Raw genomic sequence first — 24,221 nt, forward strand, 5'->3', positions numbered from 1 at the left:
GATTACGTTTCTTACATGTGATGGATGAATGATGAATGAAAAAGAGGAACCAAAGACGTAGAAGAGGCAGTTTTTCTGTATTTTCTGATGTTCTCACACCTTCGAAACAAAGATGCTCCCTCACAAAGGGAAATGGAAATATCCAGTGTGGCCAGACTGACTCATTTTTAATCTGACCTGTAGTTGTAGGGCTGATTTAATTGTGGGAAAGGAGCTTTGCGTCACACGGCCGCTGTGACATAATCCACGTCTCAGGATTCAGGTTGGACTGTGGAGCCCGGGGGCCGAGATATACCAAAGCCTCGGCGTGGAGCTCGGCGTGACCCAGAGCTGGAGGCCACCGCTGAATGTCGAGGTCACGCTTTGTGTTGTGTGTGCATGATGTAATCCACATGACATTTGTTGTTTGCCTCTTGTTCCCAACGCCAAATCGACCCATGTCTAGATTCTGTAAGACCTCGCTCGCGTCGAGGACAGCGGTTCGGTCGAAGCGGAGATCAAATGAGATAGCGGGAGCTGTTCAGATGCACGTTGAGTGCACGGTTATTGTTCCACTTAACGGAGGACGTAATTAAAAAAGCTTTTTGTTCGCCTCTACACTCGTCATCGCCACGGTCTGTCAAGCTGCAGCAGAACGTGGTGGAAATGTAAAGAAATATTAACTGAATAAATAAACAGAAAGTATTAAACAATATTATATAGTGTTCCTGCAGAATAAGACGCACACAGTTGGGGGAAGAGATTCAAAGGGATCACTGGAGGCTTATTGTTTTTAATCCCTGTTTTCTTCACAATAACAGATGAACACACACACAAGCGCCAATTGTTATTCCACCTTGTGTTTATAGATTCAAAAATGAAATATCTACCCTGCAGCAAGGCCCGAAGATTCAATGAGCGGAGATCGTATTTGCATTTTTGACCTCTGGCCGCACAATCGTGTGTGTGTGTGAGAGAGAGAGATAGCCAGCTGCATCATAATGTCAATCAAGCCTTTGCACACACACACTAATATATTATACGATATATCGCATATATTATATCTATGAAATGTAAATAAAAATGGACGCATCTACACTTCCTCCTATTGTATATACATGAAGCACTGATGCTGCTGTAGCAAGGTCCTGATGATACAAGTTTACCCCATTTTTATAACGACTTTACTGACCTTAAGACACATGAACACTCAAACAAACATCACTGTGATAAGAACTACCTACTATTTAGTTTGGTCCATGTCCCGTCTACTAACATGGAGGAGGAAGGGTTTATGATCTGTACTGGAGCCGTCAAATGAACGTAAACCCGTCCGACACCGAGCTGTAGTAGAACAAGACAAATCAGATGAGTGTGTATAAAGGACAAGACGGGCCGCGCTCCCTTCATCCCTTGTTTTCTGTCGGAGGAGAGAACTCAGTAGACGACAGAGTGGAAGTAAAGATCTACTGAAAAGAGGAGGAAGAAGAATTGATGAAAACTTTTAACAAATGTGAAGAAAACAATAGAAGAACAGATTGATGGATGTCTGCTTGGGGCCAAGTTGACGTAGGAAGAAGAGCAACTGGATGGATTTTGTTTTCGAGACACAGGAACGGAGGGACGGATGCTTTCTGTTAACGACTTTCTCTTCACTCTTTCATTTCTCTGCCCCCCTCTCACATCTATCCTTATTCTCTGTCTGGGAGCAGGAGGGTAATGATTCTTGTCTTCTCGGGACACCTGCTCTTTCATTTTTCACCTCGCCTCCCATTTCTCCCCTTTCCTCGTGTTCTGCTTTATAAGTTATGTGGAATCTCCTTTGTCTTGTAGTGTTTTTTGGTAACAAACAGCATCAGCAGGAGCGAGCTGCAGCTTTTTGTCGTCCCTTAACGTCCTGAAGCGTCACAACGGATTCTAATATCCTGCTCACATTCTTTGAGCTGTTTCTTGTTCTTGGTTTTTGAATTCACGACTGCAAGAGTTTGCTCGAGGCAACATTCTTTGCAACCTCAAGGCGTTCGTGTTTGCACAGAGACGTCTTTGCAGTCTGCTGTTTCACTGAACTTTCTTCTTCACCGTGTCCTCATCACCGCTCTCATCAAAAATCGAATTGCAGGCCTCTATCGGTGCTTTTCATCTCACCTCTGACATTAATAATAAGATCCAGACACAAGCGATAACCAAAATATTAAATAGAAGCTCCAACGGGCGGTGGGATGAATGGAGTCTCCTCTGACGGTGAGCCGACTGTACACTGGTAGCGAACTGCAGGGAACAAAGGGAGGTAGTCTTTCATTTCAAATGACTGCTGAGAGCCAAGGACACATCGCAGGAGGAGGCAGGTTCGCGCTCACAGCCGACAACAGAGCAAGTGGAGCTTTTGCCCGGATCACAATCGGCATTTCCCACAGGTTGGGAAATTACTTGTGTCGACGGGTGGGCACGGCGTGTGACCGATGTGCCTGCAGAGACTGGTGCAATTTGGAGCGGAAGAGTGTAACCCAGGTCATTTTCTGTACCTACAATTTACATTTGTCCCCTTAACATTGTGGTATTCTCAGTAAATGCATTGGCTTTTTCTGGTCTTCTGGTTCATGGATGGATGATGAGACACAGAATCCACGTAAAAAGCTTCCTAACCCTCCTACACAAAATGTTGTTTGTCATTGTTCTGCTTCTCTTTGTGGTCGTTTGACTTTTCAACAAGAAATGTTCAACGTCTCTAAAACACGATGCTTTTGGCCCCACCACCCTCGTGTCTCTGGGCCTGAGCCAGGTCGGTCGACAAGCTAATCGATCCCTGCCGGTGTGAACTCATCACATTTTGTCAGAAGGTCGTCCACGTCCTCTTAAAACGTTAATGACAGCTACTGCAGCTCAGACCGACAGAAACCCATTGACACGCTGATGACGCAGCATCAGGAGCCCGGGATCGAACCTCCGGAGATATGTCGCCCGTGGAACCAGAGAGTGTTTGACATTTAAATGAACTTCAACAATTGTCTGATTTATAAAAATACGTCTCACTTCATCATTCTTTTAATAGACTGATTGTTGCCGAAGCAGACGCGGCTCGTTGCTGTGGGTGGAAACACACTGCTGTAAGTGTTTTTTCTGGAAAGCACATTAACAAATGAAAGAATTCTCCCACTGTGATAAGCCTCCCACCTGCAGCGGATATCATACGACCTGTCCTCCCCTACTGCTCCTTCTCTGCAGAGGCACCGCGGAGCCTCTCCTCCTCAGCCTCCCCCTCAGCCGCCACTCGTGTTTTCCACAGGCACCACGGATGCTGCCCTCTGCTGAGCCATCTGCTTCCTCGCCGTGCTCCCTGTCACTAACGGAAAACAAAATCCTCCGCAGCACACACATCACCATCCGTGATCCCCGGACTCAGCCCCTCCAACCTCTCAGACGTCGGCTGAATCCCAGCTCAATTTCATACAGCCTTTCCATCTGGTCGCGGCCACAAATCCCAGATCTGGTAACAAACTGATTTCAGCGGATTCTCGATGCCCCCCTGTGCCATCGTGGCCCCGGACAGACTGACTCACTGACACCAGAGATCTTCCTCTGTGATCAGGGTATGAAAAGACGAGTGGTTTGAACGTTTGGTCAAATGGATGAATGGTGAGGAAGGATAAACGAGGCACCGAGGTTAACTGGAAGGTGATAAAGTAGATGAATCCAGTGCTGCAACTAAGGATTTGCCTTTTGTTTGTGATTATTCAAAAACCACTTGAACCGAATTTCCATTAACGTTTGTTAAGAACCAATAATGTTTTCAGATATGGAAAACCGTGGCAATCCAGGATTTATCTCTATCTTTCTTTACCGTGGTGAGAGAGTGAAGTCAGACGGACATTTTCAGTTCCACGTCCAGTTAGAACAACTGTTGTTCTTCTTCTTCCTGGGAACTAAACTCACATGGTTTTTCCCCTCACGGTGAAACAATAACCGAAACCATCTGATGATTTTTACTTTGGTGTGACAGCTTTGTGCATAAATGTCAGGGTTTGACAACAGACAGATCCTAGAGTGGAGAAAACTGTGGAAAGAAAATCTAAATTACGAATTAATATCAGTAGGAGACAATAAATCACACATGGTTACTCTAATTTGTCCTTTTTATGTTATTGTACGTCCCAATTACTATATTATTTAAATAACGCATGAACAATTCACTCATTTAATTCTTTCAAGTCGACTTCCTTTGAACTTTTGTCCCCACATGTCATAGAGAGACTAACCAGCTGTTTTATTATGACCCAGGATTTGTTTCAAAATCCAAAAACATTTCCTCTTCTCTCCGACTTCAATTTTTTTAATTTATTGTTTATATTCTGGTCACTATTAGAGATTGTGTAGCTCTCCCATCACACACACAGATTCAGGATGAGCCGTGAGGGGGGGGGGGAGGAAGCACGGTGACAAGACAATGGACGTGGAGCAAAGTGTCTTGTCCTCTCGCTGTCGCTCTGGAGGCTTCACTGGAGCAGAATGTGAGAGTGGACGAAAAACAGGAAGGACAAGTGACTGCATCTGGTGACACCTCCGGTTACATGCTCTGTTTCTGTCGCACGGCTCCAGGGAAGCTGCTGGACAACAGCACATGACCAGCAAATGGGATTAGTTGGGCTGATGTTGGTCTTTTTCATTTAAAATATGATTTAATGGATGTGATGCAGCATGATTGAGTCCACATGTAACAGAGAATTCAAACGGAATGTTTTAATGCAGATTTCATTGTTGTCACAGAGCTGTCAAATCTAAGAGGAGCTTTTAAAAGTCGTGTCGAGGATGTTTGATGGAATAGAGTTACGGATTTCACATTTTAGTTTCGGCTTTTCCTGGCTTCTAGGATTTAGTGGTTCCGATTAGGATTTAGTTTTTAGATTAGTTGTTGTTGGATGTTTTTGTGTTGTTCTTACGTTTGTCTTTGTCTTGACATCTTGGGCCCATGTTGGAAATAAGTGTTTTTGCACTTTTTGTCTGCTAATCTATAAATCTTTACCTTTTTTTTTTCTTAAAACTGCAGTTTAGATTCAGTTCAAGATCAATACCTAGTGTGGTTGCCAGATATGGTAAGGGAATGTTTTAATATAAGTCTCTCTACTCTGCCAAACCTGGCAACCTCACTGTGACGAAGTTAGCATATTTTCTTTTACGTCAAATTTACTTATTGGCGCATATGCAAACATAAACGCTGATTCCAACATGCCATATACCAATATTACAGTTGGGCTGTAAATAACGGCATAAATCTGCCTGTGAAACAAATCAATTAGTATTGTTTTTACATGTCCTTCCTGTCTTTATGCTAAGCTAGGCTAATTACCCATTTTCTCTCGGAAAGCAAACCAATAACCACAGTTACATAGATGTTGATCTATTTCCATAATGCTCGTGTGTTTCTGTAGTAGTTCTGCAACCTTGTCAGACACTCTTCCTGTTCTCTCGTCATCAGAATCACCTTCACGTCTACTCGACGGAAGTGTCGTCCGGCGGCGGTGTATTTAAAGAAATAATAACCCCTTCCAGACACAGTGAACACGGCTCTGGCTCTGATGGACAACGGGCTGCAGCTGATGATTCAGCATTGTGTCTAATGGAAAGCTTTTAGCTGCCTTCCACTCCTCCCACCACTTTCAGGAATACAAACCGACCCATTCCCATAATAACAAACCATCACCTTCCTGGTTTCCATCTCCACTTTACAGCCTTTTCAAACTTTTCTCTTTTCTGTCTATTCTTTTTTTCCCCATTAGATTTATTATTGTTTTCAGCACTTTTCTCTCCGTCCTGTTTTTCTTCCCGTTCGTCGTTCTTCTGTCAGTGATTTATTCATGTTTTCATTTCTCCTCTCTCTGTCTTGCTTATCGTAATGTTCCATTTTCTCCACCTCCCAGTCCTACACCTCCGTATTCATGCATTTTTCCTTCCCACCTCAAAGTCGTCACGCAGCTCAGACAGATGAGGTCTTCTGCTTATAACGAGTGTGTAAAGATTGGCAGGGAGCGCCGTGCTGCAAACGCTTAATGATTTATTTGGCACTCGGACATCTGCGCAGACGAGGTGTTGGAGTGGTGTTGGATGTTGTTTTGGGGGGTTCGAGTAGCGACGGCGCTGAAATGATGGTTTTTGTGTCTCTGTGTGTCTTCCCTCCCGCTAAGAGGCTAATCACCAGAGATGAGCAGCACTCCCGACACCTCATCGGCACCGATAATCGCTGCCTCTCACCATCTGTCGAGCGAAAAATAAATTATTCAATATCCAAACTTAACTCTTAACGTCTGCTGTTTACTCGGAGCTGCTTTTTGGTGAAGCTGCTGCCAGCACCTGTTGTCAGTCACACTGATGAAGTGAATAACATTCCTGTGAACTTCACGGGTGTTTTTTGCTCATTTGGAGAAGTGAAACTTAATGATTCCTTCCCAGGATTTCAGATGTTTAGCAGAGTCATGGTAACACAACAGAGACTCATGTTCTGTGTCTCCTCTCTTTCTGTGTCTCCTGCAGGAAGTATAAAAGGAGCGACCATCGTGGACGCTCTGGATACGCTCTACATCATGGAAATGTTTGATGAATTTGACGCCGCCACCGAGTGGGTGGAGAAGAACCTCGACTTCAACGTGGTAAGTTGCACGCGCGTGTTTCCCGGCCTCCTGAGCCTCGAGGTCACAGACGCGGCAGAAACCTTGGTCCTCCGTCATAATTCAGTCAATAAAGTCCCGAGTCATTGATCACAATAAAGACACTTGGCACCTTCATTAACATGCATTACGGTTGATGAGATTTTAATGTGGACGTCGAGGTGTTAATGTACCGGAGACACAATCGTGATATAATTAAAGACGTGTGAAACACAAGAGACGACAACACTGCATCAAACACCCCGATACACAAGTAATTTAATGGCTACTAGACAATTTGACTGAGTCTAACGTGAAGCAAATGTTGAACAGCTCCTCGGTTTGTTAAATATTGGTTAAAATCGGGTAATGCTTCTATCATGTGTCCTGGAGGTGGTTTAGATTTGATCAAGTGACTCAACCGTGGACTTCAGTCGACCTAGCAGCTCCCTCTGCTGATAGAGGCCACATCATGTGACAGTAAACCCACAAACTATAAACACTGTCACTGGCAGAGACCCAGGCTTTTATTTGGGAGTAGGTTTATAAATTAGAGACCTTTTTTAAAGTCCTTTTTTAGTGTTTTACTGTTTATGTGCAGTCTTGATTAATTTAGTATAATGTCCGTCCACAGAAAGTACAGCATTAATCACTTCAGACGTTTCTGCAGCAAAGACCCGGCTGGAATGAGTTTGGCCCACGATGCATCTTGGCGGTTTGTTTACACTTTCATTTAGCGGCGTCCACCTGTGATTTCCCAAAAAAAAGTGCTGCCAGAGGCAAACAGTGTCTGGAACTGGAGAGAGACGGGGCTGTCGCTTTAATGTGAATCGTCAGTGATGCAAGGATTACAAGGAGAGGAAATGTTTACATCAGTCTGTGTAGTGAAACATGAAAAATCACTTTTAGGTGTGTGTATTGGTTTTTTTTTTGGTCTGCTGGATAATAATCAATCCATCAAAAAGCAGATATGAGTTGTGTTGCAATCGGCTTTTTTACGTTTCTGTCATCACATCATTACCCAGAACCCCAACCGCAGTTTCCTTCTCGTAAAAACACAAAGAAATGACAAGGACGTATTTACTCAGAGCTTCTAATAGAGAAAAATAAGGAAGGACATCGTCTGATTCCACATTTTAGACACATTACCTCATTTATTGGGGATATTTATGAGCTGTGATTCAGTTGAACACTATAATCTTTACATTTCCTAACGTAGGGAACCTTTAAAAATAAACCTAATACTGAGACGTCACAGATTAGACAGAGACATGTCTGACTGATCAGTTTTAACATATTTACATATGTATTTGTCTTTGTGTGCACACTCACTGGTAAACTTAATTAAAAGCTTTTAAAAAGCAGGCGCTATCTTTATTGGTAATTGTGAAATGTTGATTTATCGCTTTGGAAACGTTTCTTCACTAAACCTTTGAGCTGTTTTAGGGCTTGTTGACTTGTTATCAGCAGCTGTAAAGATACTTGAAGAACGTGATATCTCTGTGAGCACAAATAAAAGGTCATTAAGCGTAGTAGGAATGTTTTTTGTGCTAATTTCTGAAGGTCTGCTGTGCCTCAGCTGATTAGTTTAATGACATGGGAACATGTAAAGTATGCCTGTGAAACACACACACACACACACACACAGACACACACACTTGGCCCCTTTCGTTTGAAGTTCGCCTTGATTGTTGAACCGTCCTCATTATAATCCCGTTTAAAGCTCGTGGTGGAGGAGGAACAGAGAAACACTTTCTTTGTCTTTGCGTCCGTGACTCTAAACAGGACTGTGTTTACAAAATGTGTTAAGCCAAACATCCGTCTATTATCTATTGCCTCAGTTAATTATCCCCTCAGATTAGCGTTAATCTCACTTGAAGTGCTCGATCCAAACCTGTGGCGTGTCAGCGTCGCGTCGCTCCCGGTGGTTCGGCAGACGTGGATTTTCAGAGCCACTGCTTTGTGCCTTATTTGCAGTATTTGCCAGCAGTCGCCCTGCCACTCAGAACAGCCCCGTGCAGCAGGAGGCTGCCGTTGTTTTTCTGACAACGCTACCGAGACGTGACGCCGCCTTTGAGTCTTTGTGCGTGTGCTTTACAATAAGCACATTCTGCTGAGAAGCCTCTGCGACGACGCTGTTATTTTGACATCAACCTCGGGGAAGAGTTGAAAAAGTCAACGAGGTTAGAAAATGTCGACAAAGTTTGTTTCTATAAATGTTTTTCCAAATGTATATTTGTCCCCACTTGTGTTGGGAAAAGTTCCTGAACACATTAGAGGAGACAAACTTATCTTTCAGTGGCTCGTGTGAAACAATCCAGCAAAGTAGGTCTTTAAATATACATGCGTTCTCTGAGGACATTTAAAACTTGGAAAACGCTGCCATTGAGCTTATAGGACACTTAAAAGTGAAGGCGCAGTCACCTTGAGTTCTTTGAGACGTGTCATACTTAGACATGTGCGAGCTTTGGAGGCAGAAAAGAGAGAAACGGGGCTTGTTAAATATTGGAGATAGTTTGAGACTGGTGAACACAGAGGGGACAACAGCAGCCTGGAGCGTCCACTGGAGTGTGTCTCTCTGGACACGAGGTAACGGATGGACAGTTCTACAAATCCAGATAAAGTAAAACTCGATGTCCACATCAGGACAGACGTCCCTTAGCAAAGGACAAAGGTTCTTAGAGGCTTTGAGTTGTCTGCGCACACACACACACGCACACGCACACACACACACACACACACACACACACACACACAGGAAAATGTCAGCAGTGGCCAGTGGGACAGTCAGATCTGATAGTAGCCATAGTTCCTTGCTGTGTTTAGTTGGAGAAGCTGTGTGTTTTGCTGTAGACTTATGACATACACTCAAAAAGCTCTAACAAATGATAATGATCACATAAACAGAGATAATCACAAAACAGGAATTTCTGAAATAGTGTTTTTCTACGTTCCTACAAAGCATCTGGACTCCTCAGCTGTGATTTATGGCGGGTGAGGAGTTGAAGTTGTTACTAGTCTACCAAAGTTCCTCTGATAAAAATAACAAGTGCTAAAATGGGTCATTCAAATCTACTTTGGTGACTGTTAATGCACCGTGTAAGTAAGAGGTTGTGTGTGGGAAACACTGGCTCTGGGACACAACTCACAATCCAAGCTTTAAAAAGAGTATGATGGATGAAAAGTAAAGTTAGTAACACTATGTATTTAAGCTGTAGTTATAGTGACGGTTGTGTTACTCTTGTAATTTTAAGCTCTGGGACCAGAGACGCAGCCCCGGTCCAGTGACACAACTCCTCTTCGGCCAAACAGATCATAGGATCCACTCTAATCTAATAAGGCCTGGAACATTATCTCATCAACTCGACTTGCGACAACCTTATTTAGTCCTCGGGGCCAGGAAAAGCCGGCGCTTAGTCAGTTTCCTGTTGGCTCTGCGAGGGCTTTAGTGTTGCGACACCAGGAGAGCGGACTTCTCTCCTGCCAGCGGTTGTCAGGCCCTCGCGCAGGAACGAGATAACGTCACACAGCTGCTGACTCACGGGGTCATTGTGCGACCGTTTAAAACACACGTGTCTGCTAGAGGCGGTTGCACAAGACGCTGAAGGACCACGGCAGAAAACAATCATTCAACAATACGATATTTTAAACGAAGTAGTCACTCAGCGGCCAGTAGGAAGGAAATAATGTTGGGTTTTTTTACTTTACAGCTGCTTTTTCTGTTGCGCAGCAAATACTTAACTTTTAATTGGGATGAATTAACAAGTCCGTCTGTCACTCAGACTCGGGGGAGACATGACGTGGCGTATAATTTGTTTTTGCACAGGACGCACTCTATTGTGTTGTCCCTGGTCGACGGCAGTGACTTATGAGAGCTGTCAGTCAAACACAAAAAAAAACCTCATCTGATTTGAGAGTCTTACAGACATGAAGAGGACGGGGGAGAGGAATGAGGCGTTATTGTTCTGCCGCTGAGACATGATTCAGCAAACTTCTGCTTTTATTTGTCCCATTCTCTGTGGTAAAAACTGTCCAGAAATAGAGGCATTGTGTGTTTGGATGCTGCACAATTTGCCTCTGCCATTCAAGGTTTTGTTTCACTACAAAGGGGACGTCACAATTGGGAATTGGAAAAAGTGTGCTCGTACATGTGGCCTTATATTTAAACCTGTTTTTGCTCGTTTTGCACAATTATTCATGGTTTTCTGTGTTTTATAACCATCCAATCAACCCCACTATGATTGGTAAAAATATCCACATTCCTCTGAAAGATAAAATATGAACAGTTCTTCATTAAAATGTCTAAAAACAACTGTAGAACTATGTATATTCGTTGTCATTTGCTGCGTAACATCGAAGGTCCAGGCGTTCAGGATAAAAATAGGTACAAACCTGTCATGTAGCACAGGTATTCTCACACATATCTTTTGTATAACATTCCCAGATCTATTACCCAACATTTCGGTAGCTCATTTATTTATCTTGCTCGCACTCATTTTGCTACTCAGCGATTCAAAGCAGCGCTGAATCCAGCAGTACTTAAATGTATTCACAATGAACTGTTGACAGCCGTCCTCGGTCTAATCTTCCATCTTCCTCAAGGCCAACGCAAAGTCTAAAAACTCTTAATGTCCCGTTTGTGGCGAGAGAGAAATGTGTATTCATGAGTTGTAATTATTTCATCATGTCTTATTTCCTTTTCTTGTGTCTGTGCTGCAGAACGCAGAGGTGTCTGTGTTTGAGGTGAACATCCGGTTTGTGGGAGGTCTGCTGTCCGCCTACTACCTGTCTGGGAAAGAGGTAAGAAACACCCCGTTGTCTTCTCTCTCAACACCTTTGTATTGAATCTGACACCGAGGAGGGATTGTGCTGTTGGCTGATTGATGAAAGGGAGGCTGCACAGCAGAGGAGATTGAGTGAGTTAACGAGTGCCTTTTATATGCCCACTAATATCCCTCTAATTGCTGGTGGTACAGATGAATGTATCCCATTAGCGAGAGCCAAGGTAAGTTCTGTGTATGCGGTTCGATTTGTTTGCCTCCAGCCCGACCAGACTATCGCTTAAACAAACCATCGATTGCACGGATAACCGATGATAACCCTAAATGCTGTTGTTGTTGTGGGTTCTCGTCCTCTGTGGCGGCTGAGTGTAGGTTGGAGATGCTAGAGTCGTTCATCGATGTATAAAAGTGCTGCTCCCGAGCGCGGAGAGAATCCAGAGAGCCTCTCACTTCGCTGAGCCAGTTGTCGTCTGCGTGCAGGAGTTCGTGTGAGTCTGCTTAGTGACGAGAGGCTGTGAAAATGTCACATAGGTATTACGGTCAGGTCTTGTTCTACTCTGCCAATGCGGGGATTTGTGTTAATCTCACTTTTCCTTAACATCTTCTCCTCTTTCTGTCTTTTAATTACACGTCTCAGTCTCTTAACGAACGATACTGCAAACCAAAGAACTGATACGTCTGCAGAGAAGCTTTTAAAATCCCCGGAACCTTAAAACCTGCACATACAAAGTTTTTTTTGTTAATTTCTGTTTTAAGCTGATGCCACAAAACGGGATTTGACTCAGAATGACCTGGGTATTCACTCCTTTCTATTATATACATATATATATATATATATATATATATATATATATATATATATATATATATATATATATATATATATATATATATATATAATGATGCAGGTTTAAACAAACCTCTTATATGCACCTATAGCAGTGAGCAACTCAATTAGCAGAGAGAGAGAGAGAGCTCAGTTAGCAAAACCCATTTACAAAATCAATGAGTGTTCCATCGCTTCAGCAGACACAAAATCAACAGCAACATTATGTCTGATTTGTCAACCGCTAAGTGTCGAGACTGTGGCCCCGAAACTAGCAATAACAACACTAGAGAAGTTCGTTACGACTAATTTAGCCGAATATTTTAATTTATACTATTCAGCAATAAAAGTAAGAAAACAATCAGCAAACGATCAAAGCACAATGTTATTGGGTTCACGGTGTCTACAGATGAATGGAATCGTGTTGTTGTGCCCCTTGTGGCCGATGTTAGCATTGCTAGCACCGACATCGTGCTAACCTTGATGTTCCTGTTGTAAATTATGGTTCCATTTAGAGTCGAATAGACGATAATGTATGTATCAGGGGGTGAGACTTGAAAATGGCAACTCACAGACCAACGGTTGATGTACAACATAAGAAACATCGCAACTATTCTTTGGTGCGTCACATCTTCTCCAACAAAATCTAAAGACATTAAGTTTAGAATCAGAAAGTTGTTTTTAAATGTTCAAAACATCGACCTGTGTTTCCTCCATTCGTCTTAATTAGGATGCACAGTCGTAACAGTAGCTGCTCTTTTGAGGAGAGCGGTTTGCACGTCGTCAGAACTGATCATCCTCTCAACAGGCGTGAAACAGTGAAGCTGAACTGTGACACCTCGTCCTGTCTCGGCCGTTATGAGTCATTCACTGTCTCACCTGCGAGGTCCCCCTCGGGTCAGGGACGCCTCGGGGACGGAGGAGGTAGACGGATGTGCTGACAGGCGGCCTCGGAGCACCGAGGGCTGCTGATGGACAGGGTGTCTGAATGTACCTGGTGCTTCTGCACTAAATTACTGGGGGTGAAGTGCTGAAAAGACTGAGGGATGAAGCTGAAGTGGGGGGGGGGATGTTGCGGGTAAATTTGCTAAAAGCATCAATACCTGCTGGGTCCAGAGAAAGTCGCAGTGGAACGGAGCCCACATCCGTCTTCCTCGGATAACATATAGCGTCTACTTTAGTGCTTATTATTTGTGTGTGTCTGTGTGAGAGTGAGTGATGATGGCTGATGAGTCACAGCGATGAAAGGTGTGCAGAGGCGAACAACAGAAGGAGCAGGTAAAGAAACGTGGAGTCGCTCTTTGTCTCCCTCCTCCTCCTCCTCCTCCTCCTCCTCCTCGGTCCTTGTCTGGCTCCGACTCAAAGAGACCCGGGCCTTTGATGAAAATTTGATCAGTAAAAAGTACAGCTGGTACTCGCTGCATGCACCCGACTGCCAGGGCTTTTAACGTCCCTGCATGCATACAGATGCACAGCATGCCACCTCATCTGGCTGCGGAGAGGGAGGAGGGGGGGGGGGAGGAGTGAACGACGTATGGAGTGATGGACAAAATAAAAGGTCTCCCGTCCCTTTGCTAATCTAAGCTAAGTGCTTCGAGGATGGAAGGGCAACCAAAGGACAGCAAACCTGAAAGGAGAGGGAGGGAAAGGGAATTTTCACTCATATATGTGGTAACTGTACACATTGGTACAGTTACATCTGTTACCTTTATGTATTTTCATAAAGTTTAGTTGGCGAGATTACGCAAATACTACTGGACGGATTACCACGAAACCTGGTGGGAGGATGAGATCTGCGTCGGAGTAGAACCCAGTAAATGTTGGATTCAGGATTTATTGAGCCGCAGTATGTTTAATCACTACAAACATAATAAAACACCTAAAGTAATGTCTTCATCAAGTTACTGTAGTGAGCGAAATTCAATTTACATCATTTATGAATCAACAGAATAGTGAATATCTGCTCTTTTAATTCGGCCACTCGTCATAAAAGCAGGTTTTCATCATTTCCAAAACCTGTATCCCTGAACGATTACACCGAACAACAATGATGATGCTTGGTTTTGATGAAATCTAATCCCAATCTCCTTTTTAGTTGCATTTGACAGAGTAATCTGGTGATGGGCAGGGATGAGTGTCCCAGCTGCCTCCCTCACACTGTAGAGAAACACAGATTAACGTGGGAATCCTGCAGAGCGGAGGTTTGATTCCCAAGGTTTCTTACAAGACCTTCTTCTGCCACAGATGTGAGGCCATGTTTACGACACGTGAAGTCGTGTACACCGTGTGCTCGGCACCCGAATATATATAATCCAGTTCGACTCCGACATCTTCAAACTCTGTGATTAAAGGATAGATTTCCAAAGTCCATTTTACCACCTGCCATTCAGAGTGACTGATTATTGTAATTAGCCTTCTGGTTGTGAATATATCCCTTAACAACCCGACTGTATAAAAGACGGGGGGGATTAATCCCACTGCCTGTGCTCTGTGGAAAAAGAAAAACACCTTCCTGAGTTTATTCTTTTTATGGTGTTTTCAGCAGAAAATATCCTGTTTTGAAATTCCCTCCCCAGACAGTTTCCTGTGGGCTGTGGAGTGATACGTCCTGTTCGACTGTTGTGTGAAGGAAATTCACCTCACATCACACCGGCAATAAACCCTACAGGAAGCTGCCAGGACAAATATTTGATTTAGCTCGGAGCTTTCTTGATAATTAAATGATAAATATGAGTAAATACAGTGATATTTTTATGCTTAAAGCACCAAGAACCACAAACAAGGTTCCCAGTTCAGCCTGAAAATCGTACGATCCCACTAATAATGTCACTCAGTGCCGATTTTTCTTGGATCCTCATCTGTCTGCAGAAACAGTTTTTGATTCCCACTGAACCGCACCGATCTGATTTGTCTTGGCACCGTGTGGTTGTTCCTTGGATTTCTGTGGCCTGGACAACAGCAATTAGCTGAACTCGAAGGTTCTCGTTGCCAGGGCCTTGATCAATTCCCTGAAAGGTTTAATTGTCAGTGATTGATCAGATGGCACAAGAGGCTTCTTACACCCGCACGCCCTTTGCCAGTCCTCTCCACTAATTAATTGGCCTCCGTCAAGTTTGTTTTCCCCAAGTGGATTCACGTATCTCAGCGACTCTCTGATCTACCATCAGAAAGGCATTTAATACCCTTGATGATCAAATCATACAATTACTTACTACTGAGATTATTTCAAATAAACTTGACTACATTAGGACCACTTGAAGCTTTGAAAACTCATTTAGATTCGGTCTCACCTGGGATTTCTCGGTCATTAAAAGGATGCTAGCGCTGCTTTCATGTGCACTTACGTGATTAAAGTTCACCATAAAATAGACCAATTAGACGTCTAGCACACGGTTGTTAAACCAAACAGTTTCTAGACATCAGTATTACTAATTACGTCCAAGGAGGAGGTCGTGTTTTCTGCCCCCTGTTCGTTGGTTTTGTTTGTTTAACTCGAGCTTGATTGAATGTAGGGGGACTCGTGGAGGTATGTGTTCTTCTGACTGCTCTTTTGGTTTAATAACTCTGTCTATTCGCCATAATCACTTATTTTCCAGTTTCCCATATTTCTCATCCTAAGGTTTTTATTCAAGACGAACATTATCCACAGAGAAAAGTCTTCTCCTGTCTTGCCGCCTGTGTTTGGACCCCTCTGTAGTCTGTGATGAGGATGATGATGATAGCAGAACTTACAAAGATCACAGCAGGGAGTCTCAGTGGCAGATAGTGACTGACACATCTAGAAACAAGAAGACAGCCTGTCACTGAAGTTGGGGGAACAGGGAACTGCAGCCTGGATGTAAACAATGTTTGTGTGATGTGTCGCTCCGCCATATGTCTGACAGGTTGGTAACTCGAACAGCTGCGAGCTCCTTCCTTCACTTTATCACGTGTGCTGGTGGCAGCTTTGTGAAAACTTTCACTAAGTAAAGAGCAGCGAGAGAGAGAGACGCTGTATCCTGTCGGTTATTTTGATGTCCAGCGAAACAACAGCAGGAGGAGGAACATGATGCGCACATGAAAAAGACGATTGAGTCTATTTGCGCAGGGCTAACTCCCATGTAAGCTGAGTTAATGACACCTAAGTGGATTCAGTAAACCTCTCGCCTGCCTCATGGCAGAGATCTCCCCCCCCCCAACAGGATTACTGGTCAAGGATTGAACCAACATATTTGATTACTTATTCTATAAACGAGTTGTGTGTGTGTAATGATAATATAAAGTGTGATTCATAACCCAGTGTAAACCGATAGCCCAGGGTTAATGTGAGTAATGAATAAAAAGAGGTTGAACTGGCCGTGTGCTGACTGGGATTTACATTGGCCCATAGCTAAGAAACACAGGTGTGGAAAAACCTTAATGTGACGTTAAACCAGATGTGGTCTGAGAGCTCGCCACTGATACTAAAACCATTTAACTTCAGTTTTATATCAACCTCTGGCTCTACATGGAGGTGTGGAAATACAGTTCTCTGATTCTACATGTATTTATTTGGTAATACCAGTATCAACACAGTCCAGGTTTCTGTATCGGGAAAAAGGGAAAAATGGTACCGGGAGCATCTCTAATGTACACGCACCAAACACACTGTGAGGATTCCACCTCACAAACCATGTGTGGACGAACAGAGGCACAGTTACGACAGGGAAAAAGTGTCCGTGTTGAAAAACAGCGAAACGAGACGTGTGTGGGAATAATGTATGAGACACAAGAAGGAATGAGGTCCGGCTCAGATAATGGAAAATACCGCACAAAGAGGAAAGAGGACAGTACAGTGCGTGACAGTAGGTGTGTGGTTGGCATGAGAAAATGGTTTTACTCCGAGCAGAGACAGGAAACTGGAGGGGATAATCAGGCGGGGGGGGGGGTTGTTAGCCTTCACGTCTTAACTCCTCAAGCATTTTCTTGTTCTGCAGCGTTAGTCTAAAGTGATTTATTTGATTCTAATGGTTGAAACGTACAAGCTACAAATTAAACCGTGGTGGGATTCAGACAGAAAAACAGTCGGATGCCGTGATCGAACGCAGACAGGGAAAGAGACGAGACGCCTCAAACCCCCGACTGGACCTGAATGTCGAGTGGATTCCTACAGGCGGCTTCACATATATGACACAAACACACACGCATGAACAACGAGGCAGCCGAGAGCAACCCCGCCTTTGACAGAGCGTCTCCTGAGACTGAGACGTCCAATCAGACACCCATCCAGCGTGGTGCACACACTCTATCTCCTGCTTCCTGTTTCACGGTGCAGCCGCCGGGTTGAGGGAGGAGAGGGAGAGAAAGCTCGGACGGGTGTTTTGATATTTTTGTCGGCACCTCTAAGTTCTTCTTCGGCTGTTTTATTTTTGTCGTGTCTGGAACAAGGCAGTCACAGACGGGGGTTAGGGTTTGATTGCCACCGGGGACCTGTCACGTTTAAAAATACACGCAGGCCGACTTAAAAGCATGCGACAAATGGTGTAATTTTGTGTAATTGACATATAAATGCACAAGTAGACATGTCGGCGAAGGCGTGGAGGCTTTTATGTTGAAGTGTCCCCGCTGCTTTACTGTTAGTCTCTGTCGGTCTGTTCTGTGTTCTTATGTAAGTGCTCGGCAAAGATTCAGAAATTCACAATGAGCGTTTTTTGATTCAGTTTGTGAGAAAGTTCAGTGATTCTTGCATGTTCTTCCTCGTGGTCTTGTTCTTCCTCGTGGTCTTGTGGGTTTCCTTTGAAACTTTCCCACAGTTTAAACACACGCAGCTTCTACTCGTGCCTCCGTGTTGCTGAAGAGAGGCAAAGGGAGTTCGTAAGAATAAGTTAGACGACATAACGGTAGCTAAGATTTGAACTGCTCCCTTTAGGGCTTTTTTTTATTCAAACAACACATCGCACGATCCACTTGTCCCTGAAATAATTTGTCCACTTGTCCTTTCCCCCGTGAATTAAACCCGGGGACTTTCTATCAACACCTGGCTCTGATGCAGACGTGCACTCTCACAGTCGGGGGCGAGCTCATGACGCTAAGCCACCAACAGTGTAATCCCATCTGTGACCTCTCGCTGTGCAGGTCAGCGTCGCAACCTGCACTCCTGACCACCGACAGCTCAGCACATACACACACACACACACACACACACACACACACACACACACACACACACACACACACACACACGCGCAGGGTAATGCAGTGTGCTGGGTGGAGCCGACAGGCAGCTTCTGCTTTCTATCCTCAGGAAATCCCATTCACTCAGTGAGAAAATTGGCTTTACTGGAGGGATGGGAAGAGGAAAAACAACAGCCCCCATCCCTCTTCCCCTTCGGGCCGTCTCTTGCGATCCTCCTGCTGCGCCCGAGCAAAGCGCCTTACATATACACACACAAATACACACACACACACATCCGCCCACACATCCACACACACACACACACGGCGAAGTAAAGGTTATTTGGTAACCGAAGAGAATGAATTTTCTGGATATCCATCTTAATCTCTTTTTAGACCGGTCTAATCTGTTCTGAGGGGAGGAAGCAGAGCTGCAGATGGGGGGGAGGAGGATTGAGGGCAGAGAGCAGCGAAGAGAAGGGTCTGAGCGATATGACGCGATCGTCCACTGAGTCCGTTTCACCTGTCGAGTCATGAAAACGTCCACTCGGTCTTAATGTTTCTCTCCTCAGCTGAGTAGCTTGTGATGCTACTGCCCCGACGTGAAGGAGGGGCCTGATGAGCCTGTGGTCCACTGTCGATGATTTTCATTATCATGCCGCCTACTTAATTTAAAGAGTCAATAATTCAACTTCACACATATCAAGATGATTCCAGTCACTGTAATGAGACATTTTTATAATTCAATTATAATATTTTGGGAAAACAATGTATTTGTGTAAGTCATTTTTGTTGTTGTATTGAAAGCCAGTTAACTCTCGAACTTGTGTTATTCTAATCTACGCACTTCCATAGGAGAGCCTGTCACTAGTTGTGTACAACAAACCAGTCACTGTATTAATGCTTCCACTCGTATTAACAATGGAATCATGGAAACAACGTAAACAGCATAATGTAAAACAGTGTAACAGCAGTAAAACCAGCATTTTGTCTCTACCCATTTAATGAACCACAATCTGTGCTCCGTGTTCCATCTGCTAACATGGAGGAGGCAGGGTTCATGACCAGCGCTGCAGCCAGAGACGCTGTTTGTTAACCTACAGACGTACGGAAGATAAAGGTTCAACTCTGCCACAAGGTTGTTATTTCCTTCTGAGGCTGAATGACCAAAACCACTTTAGATAAAGAACTTGGTTCAGTGAGTGGGTAGACGGAGGGGAAGACACACACACACACACACACAGTATATGTATTTCATATTGCAAAGGCCATGCAGAGATAAAACATATATTCTCTCACTGGTCACCGAAGGCTGTAAACAGGATCAGCAGTTAAATGGAGCGAGAGCCTTTTGCTGTATTTGTTTAACAGCGTCACTGACTCTCCTGGTTTTTACTTCCTATGACCGGGCTGTAATTAACTGATGCAAAGCGAGATATGTCAATATGGCATAGAGCATTTATTAGTGATAAACTGATGTGACTCTAATGATGTACAGCAAGACAAATGAACAGTATACAGAACTGTACTATTTCTGGAATGGGATAACGTGTGGTATCTTTGAGATAACTCACACTCGCACTAACAACTAAGAGTTTTTGTTACGAACAATTGAAGCTACAAAGCGCAGCGCCCCGAAAGTGAAGCCAAATCATCTGGATGAGATGTTTGGGCTTAATTTTTGGAAGCAGAGACGTGTGGTCCATCTTTATAAACAGTCACTGATAGTTATAGAAAGGACATGATGTGAATTCAGAGTCCAGGAGCTTTCATTAGACCCACTCCCTCTGGAATAAGCTGGTTTTCACACGCCTGTGTGTCTTTAATCTGTAAATCTGTCTTTTAATCATTTCCAGATACCGTCAGCATAGCAACATCTTTTCATTAATCCAGCCCGGGTAGTTCTAGACCTTTTGTACTGCAGATAAACTGATTCCACACCTTGTGCTGTCGGCTCATAATGATACAAATCTTTCCTCCTCTCATATGGAAGATGTATTCATTAACACCTGTATCTACAGTGAAGCAGTTCAGTTCTTATGTAGATTTAACAGCTACGAGCGCTAAGTTGCACCTAATCTCATCGTCCATGTCAGTGTCAATAGGCCGCAGCTGCTGTTCATCTTAACTGACTGATACAACTGGATTAGCCCACTGAGCACACAGTAAACTGGGGCGTGTGATAATCCCTGTGGTGTCATACATGCAAACACACGTCTTTAACTGTGTGTGTCTGTCCAGGACCCTGTGGTGTAGTCCCTTCGGACCGGCTTCGTTCCTGCACTACATTATACACACACACACACACACACACACACACACACACACACACACACACACACACACACACACACACACACACACACACACACACACACACAGCAATGCACTGCCTGACACGGAGGAAATTGGTTTGGTCAACAGGGTCACACATGGGCTGAGTCTTCTCACTTCTCAGTGGCTTACCAAAGCCTCTATCAGCAATGTGTGTGTCTGTGTGTGTGTGTGTGTGTGTTGTGTGTGTGTGTGTGTGTGTGTCGCCTCAGCCTGCCAGCACGAATGTATGGCCTGACTTCGTAGCTTCCTAACAACTACACACGCACACACACACACACCACTCTCACAAACCTTTCCTCCCACCGTGCTTTGACAGACTGTGTAATTGCTACAGCACAGTTTGCTTTATTTTCCCCTCACTTCCCTTTTGTCGTGTACACACACACACACACACTCACACACACACACACTTACAGACACACACACACTGGTCTCTGTAAGCCATTTATGCTGTGTAACATTTGAACCTCCACCACAGGAAGAAGTGTTGCTGTAGTTAGCTCAGAAAATGAGAGGATTTTGCACAGAACTCCACTTCAGCCTCGTCCTCCTCGGCTGAAATCAAGAACAAACACCGACACCTGCTATCACCGCACATTATGAATCTGAATATATTTCCTTAATGGGAAGGAAATGATAGAAAGTCAATCTTCATTCCAGGAAGGATGAAATGTGGGGAAGTAAAAGATGGTTTATTACCAGCAGCATCATTATTAACTCTTCTCCATTAGGTTAAAAGGGATGTTAGGACGTTTCTCTCTCAGCTGAGAGTCTGATTCAAGCTTCGTGTCTTTGTTCTGTTGTTTACTCTCGATCCAGTTAGTTTCCGTGAGCTGCGTCTTCCTGTACTTGGCATTGATTGGTTTGAAGTCTGTCTGTTTTGAATGGAGAACGTGAATGAACCGGTTCACTTTGTACTCTGTTGCCACTGTGATCGTTATGGTTTCGCTACCGGCAAATTGAACGTCTTCGTAGTTCAAATGACATCGTCTGAGGTGAATCGTCTCCGTCTTCTTCTTCTGTTGTTTCATTGTGTCTCAACAGTTCAGTTTGATCCAGACCTCCTCCTTTGGGTCCGAGGCACTTTTCACACGTGATATTTTGGTTCGGACTAAAGTGAAACGTCTAAAAGTCCGGACCAAACAAGGGGAAAGCATCGTTAATCTTTTCCCTCCTCATCCTCAAGTCCTCGTGTTCACATCTCCATCTCTCTGTCACTCGTCCATTTCTCACAGGGATCAAGAGATTAATTTGCCATCTCTTCCGCTTATATATAACCTAATAGAAGAGTCACTGCTGCATTGTGGGTGCAGCATGATAACACCGTGAAGTGTGAGTTTCAGCGTGAGTTTCCTGTTGTTGTGTTAAACCCCAGTTCGGTGGATGATGTGTTTATTTTTACTCAGAGTGTGACTGTGATCTTTGGCATTGGTCGAACCAGCACAGCTACTGTAGAGACACGGGACAGGAAGAGATGGGGATGAAATCATAATGTTTTAATAGGTGAAATATCATCAGAGCCAAACTCCGAAAAAATTGCTGAATCAGACGTTTTTTTTATACTTTTTACACATCAAGGATTAACGAGTTTTTGAAGTAAAAGTAACTGCAAAAGCTCCCATGTTGTTCTTTTTCGTCATCTCCTTATATTCACTTGTATTTATGAGAAAATAAAAAGTCTTACGCGGCAGAGTGGAGTCCTAATGCTCAAATAAAACATTAATTCTGCAGATAAAAATGAAGGTCTGGTGATAAAATTATACACATTGCATAAGCATAGCATTAGCATTCTTGCTTACAGTGCGAGATGAGATGCTAATGCAGTATTTGAATCGAGCTGATGCAATGTTCAGTGCAAATAGGGAAAAAAACAGTTTGGCTCGAGGTCAATGTTAAAATTTGTATTATTTACCCAGGACGTGATTATTCCTCTTTTTCTGCATATCTTAAATCAACCCTGCAAAACCTTAGCTGAACGGTGGATATTACCCATGATCCTCTGCTTCCTGAGCCAAGAAGAGCTGCCGCTGTAACAAATCCACCAAACTGTTCAGAACTCTTCATATTTTAAAAAAGTTTCCTGCTGAATATTGGAGATAAACTCTGGTTTTTAAATGACTTCTGAGTCTTTTTTTGAACTCTTTAAGTATCTTTTTATCTTGAAGAACAGACGCTCAGGCTGAGGAGTGGGAATGAAATATGCTTCCAAGCCAGTGAAGCATCAAATATGCAATTTCAAGGAGGGGGGGAAAAGTTGCTTGTGTTGTGCTGAAACCAGCGTGTAAAGTCTACGTAGTCATTGTTTTTCCAGAGCTGCATTTCCAGAATCCGTATTTTACAACCATTAGGATCAGCCCCAGGTTGTTAAATACCCAAATTTTCCTTTAACTCCTTTTTAATTTCCAAAAAGAGGAAAGGTTTAGAGATAATAACTGAGACAACAGCCTGGGAATCAGCGCTGTGGCCGTTTGGAGCGAAGCATTAATCTGTTCATTGGTACATTCTCCCTAAAAGGTATGCTAATGTAAATCATCTCATGTGGAAAAACTCTCATTTAGAGTATCTCGGGACAATAGAACTATTTACTAAAAAAACTTGGAACGGCAAGTTCATAATGTATTAAACTTCAGGATCGTTTTTTATGCTAAATAGTGATGTCTCCCATTGGTGTTGCATTAGAATCCTTTTAATCAGGGTAACATCTTCCCACAGAAGATATAATCACTCAAAGCACAAGTACAAGTACATCATGTCCTTCATATCAGAGGTAACGCTGCCCGGACATGTTCCATTTTAATAAAAGACGGCTTCAGAATCATTTTTTACCCTTGAAGCATATGTAGTATTATTAAACCTTTACAGTGTTTGTGCAGAGTCAGAGCTGAATCGTCGGGGGGGCCTAAACTCTGACAGTTCTGCAGCAGTTTATTGTTACAAACCCCTGAATTGTCCTTTTGGAGTTCATGTGTGTTGCTCTGTTTCCTCTTCCTGTCAGCTGGCCCCTGAAGGGAGCTAATCTGCTTCCGATAGCCGCACTCATTGGCCCTTATCTCGTACCCTGCGAGGAAGATAAGGCAAATAAGCAATTTGCCTTGTTAATATACTCTGTCGCACACGCACACGCATCCAAGCGTGCGTCTTTTGAGTGACGTTGGAAGCCGAACAAGAGCCTCTCTCCCTGTGCTCTCACATTTTGAGTATTATCAAACTGATAATCACAGATTATCCGTTGACTCTGACGTTCCTTTTGTTCGTCTCTCCCCTCGCTGCTCGTATCTGCAGCTCCTCTGCCTGTCACTCATTCTCATGTCTTTTTTCTCCTGTTGTTTTATGCTGTTTCTGTCTATTTGTGTCCCTTAGTCGTTCCTTTGTTGGCGCTGAATACATAATTTAGAGGTAATTTGTTGACTTTTATCCTGAAAATCTGTTCCAATGCAGCACATTCTGTCCAACAGTGACATGCTGCATAGAATGAAGTCTGGAGTGTCGTCCTTGCACCTTATTTTGTAGAATGGGTCATTGCTGTGTCGG

At 43.7% G+C, this 24,221-nt stretch overlaps 1 protein-coding gene across 1 annotated transcript in view; it reads left to right on the forward strand.

The window, feature by feature from the left end:
• man1a1 (mannosidase, alpha, class 1A, member 1) overlaps nt 1-24,221 on the forward strand; it is a 94,211-nt gene that overhangs the window by 37,581 nt on the left and 32,409 nt on the right. The window contains exons 3-4 of the mRNA XM_035143942.2: nt 6,502-6,617; nt 11,334-11,414. Of these exons, the coding sequence (XP_034999833.2) occupies nt 6,502-6,617; nt 11,334-11,414 (197 nt within the window). The remainder of the gene's footprint in view (nt 1-6,501; nt 6,618-11,333; nt 11,415-24,221) is intronic.

This window comes from Hippoglossus stenolepis, chromosome 20 (assembly GCF_022539355.2).
Source record: "Hippoglossus stenolepis isolate QCI-W04-F060 chromosome 20, HSTE1.2, whole genome shotgun sequence".
Taxonomy (NCBI): Eukaryota; Metazoa; Chordata; class Actinopteri; order Pleuronectiformes; family Pleuronectidae; genus Hippoglossus; species Hippoglossus stenolepis.